At 49.3% G+C, this 2,258-nt stretch overlaps 1 protein-coding gene across 1 annotated transcript in view; it reads right to left on the bottom strand.

Moving 5' to 3' along the window:
* The window catches only part of CNN3 (calponin 3), a 37,126-nt gene extending 35,652 nt beyond the window's left edge, over positions 1-1,474 (bottom strand). Inside the window, exon 1 of the mRNA XM_018562382.1 lies at positions 1,281-1,474. Coding sequence (XP_018417884.1) covers positions 1,281-1,337 — 57 coding nt within the window. The 5' untranslated portion in view covers positions 1,338-1,474. The remainder of the gene's footprint in view (positions 1-1,280) is intronic.
* Between the last annotated feature and the right edge of the window lie 784 nt (positions 1,475-2,258).

Raw genomic sequence — 2,258 nt, 5'->3', positions numbered from 1 at the left:
AACACCTTCATCCTTTTCACTTTCCTCTACAAAGGTCCCACTGAAATGTAAGGGAAGGTGTATGTCTGTCAATGGTCAGGTCGTCTTCTGCGCAGATGGGTAGCAGCTGTAGAGATTTACTTTTCCAGCCGAACTTGTGCTCGCTTGGTACATTCCTACATTGCATTTTCCACTTGTGAACATTGTACAATCCGGGATCCGCTCGCCATGGAGAATCATGCCAGAAGCAGTTGTTCAAACTCTTTTCTCTGCAGGGCGTCGAAGAAAAACTCCTGCAATGCAATCCTCTCGCTGTGCAGGTTCCAGAGGGCAGAAGTCACTTTGGAATCAACTGTGCAAAGGACTCGGGAGCATTCAACGTCAGGAGAGATCACAACACACAAACATCAAATCAGTGTGTATTCACTACAGGGAATGTTAAAGACCCCCATCTATCTGCCCTTAGATGATCATCAAAAACTCTCCACGGAAGCCTATCCTACCTCCACCTAACTTTCTCCATCCACTCACAATTATTACCTTTTGTATCACTTACCCCTCCCTTTAGATTGTAAGCTCTTATGAGCAGAGCCTTCCCAACCCTCCTGCAATGTAATTGTATTGTAACTATATGGTCTCCCTTTATTTTGTAAAGCTCTGCACAAACTGCAAATCCTTTTATAATAATAAAAACAAATAGCTCAATTCTGGCAAAAAAAAAAAAGAGAAAAGAAATCCTTCTCCCTTGCTTTGCAGGAAAACGCCTATTTAACAGCAGTCAGCAATTATTTGATAACGACAACAAACAACGATTGTTAAAGGGGCATTTTCAATGTTCACCAAGGAACAAAGCAAAAGACAGGCAGGAGCGAACTAATACGCTCAAATCAGCAAAGTTCTGAAAAAGAGTCAAACTCCCACTTGGGGGAAGCAGAGCACATCTGACCTGGGCAAGCCCATGGGGGTGCAGGAAGGCATACTATACAGATCAGAAGGGAAAAAGTAACTGATCACATAAATACTGGATCTGGATGGCAATTACACAAGTCTAAGCGTACAGATAAGTTTGTCTGCGGTCACTGATTGATAGATCGATCTATCTATCTATCTATCCCAGATGAATGCAGAGACCCCTCTCTACTTCTAGACTGACATCTATTGAACACAAGAGCTTAGCTCTATTTTTCAGGCTCATTGGCTGGCTGAAGTGGTCACATGACCTCCCGCGAAGTGGTATCGGTCCCCCCAGCAGGTCTCCCCCCCCCCATAACGGTTTCATGTTCCGCTATTGGCACGCTTACCTTGTTCTTGACCTCCGCGGAGAGTCCGTAAGCTGGTCCCTTGTTGAAGCTCGCCATTACTCGTGCCCGTGTCTCGCTCTGTCCGGGTCACTACTCTCCCAGCGGATCCAGCAACACGACTAAACCGGCGGCGCGAACAGAACCTTCTAGTCCTCTGCTCCCAAACAAGGGGATCGAAGGTGGGCGTGCCTCCCTGGCCAGTGGACGTTCCCAGTTCGGCGGAGGGTTGATACATCTCAGCCAATGGGAGGGTAGGAGGCGAGGTGGGGAAGTGAAAGCGCTCGCTGATTGGTGGGCTTTCACAAGGGCCGACAGAGATTGCTGGTGTGTTTGTCGCGCTGAGCTGTGCGGTCGTACTAGGAGGAGGTTTCGGTTATCGTCATTCTATGGAGTTTCTGTGTGCTGGGGAGAGTTTCAGGAGCTGGATACCGATCAGCCCAGTGTACAGACACCATGATCACATCATAGGTCATTTCAGTATTGACTTACATTAGGGTGGATTCACACCACAGTGTTGCGTTATTGGCACAGTTTTGTGCGCTTAACGCACGCTACTGCGCCATTGGTGTCACGGGGGGGGGGGGGACTGACAGTCATTTTTGGTGTCACCCCCCTCTAAAAAGTCGGGCAATCGGTCATGGACCAAGAGCCACAGTGTCAGGAGAGAGGAGGGGACCGGCGGCATACCTTATCCTGCCGGGTGAACGTCCCCTCCTCTCTCTGCCCGCGTCCATCACCAAAATGGCAGGCGTCAATCAGATGGCAGCGCATGCGTGATGATGTCACATGCGATGACGACATGGTGGGGTGTCACCCGCTCTGGAGACCGGGTGACACCTGGCCTTGGGATGCCCCTGTACTGCGCAGTGCAACTGTCATGCATTATAGTGTGGGAGGTGCGTTGCGTTGGTATCCATTTGAATGGTGCACCTCCAGCTGCAATGCGCCTGTGTGCATACACTACTTTTTTTTTTGCGG

Source organism: Nanorana parkeri, unplaced genomic scaffold (genome assembly GCF_000935625.1).
Source record: "Nanorana parkeri isolate BGI_ZX_2015 unplaced genomic scaffold, ASM93562v1 scaffold575, whole genome shotgun sequence".
Classification (NCBI taxonomy): domain Eukaryota; kingdom Metazoa; phylum Chordata; class Amphibia; order Anura; family Dicroglossidae; genus Nanorana; species Nanorana parkeri.
Note: the sequence above shows the minus strand (reverse complement) of the source record. Positions and strands in the feature narration are given on the sequence as shown.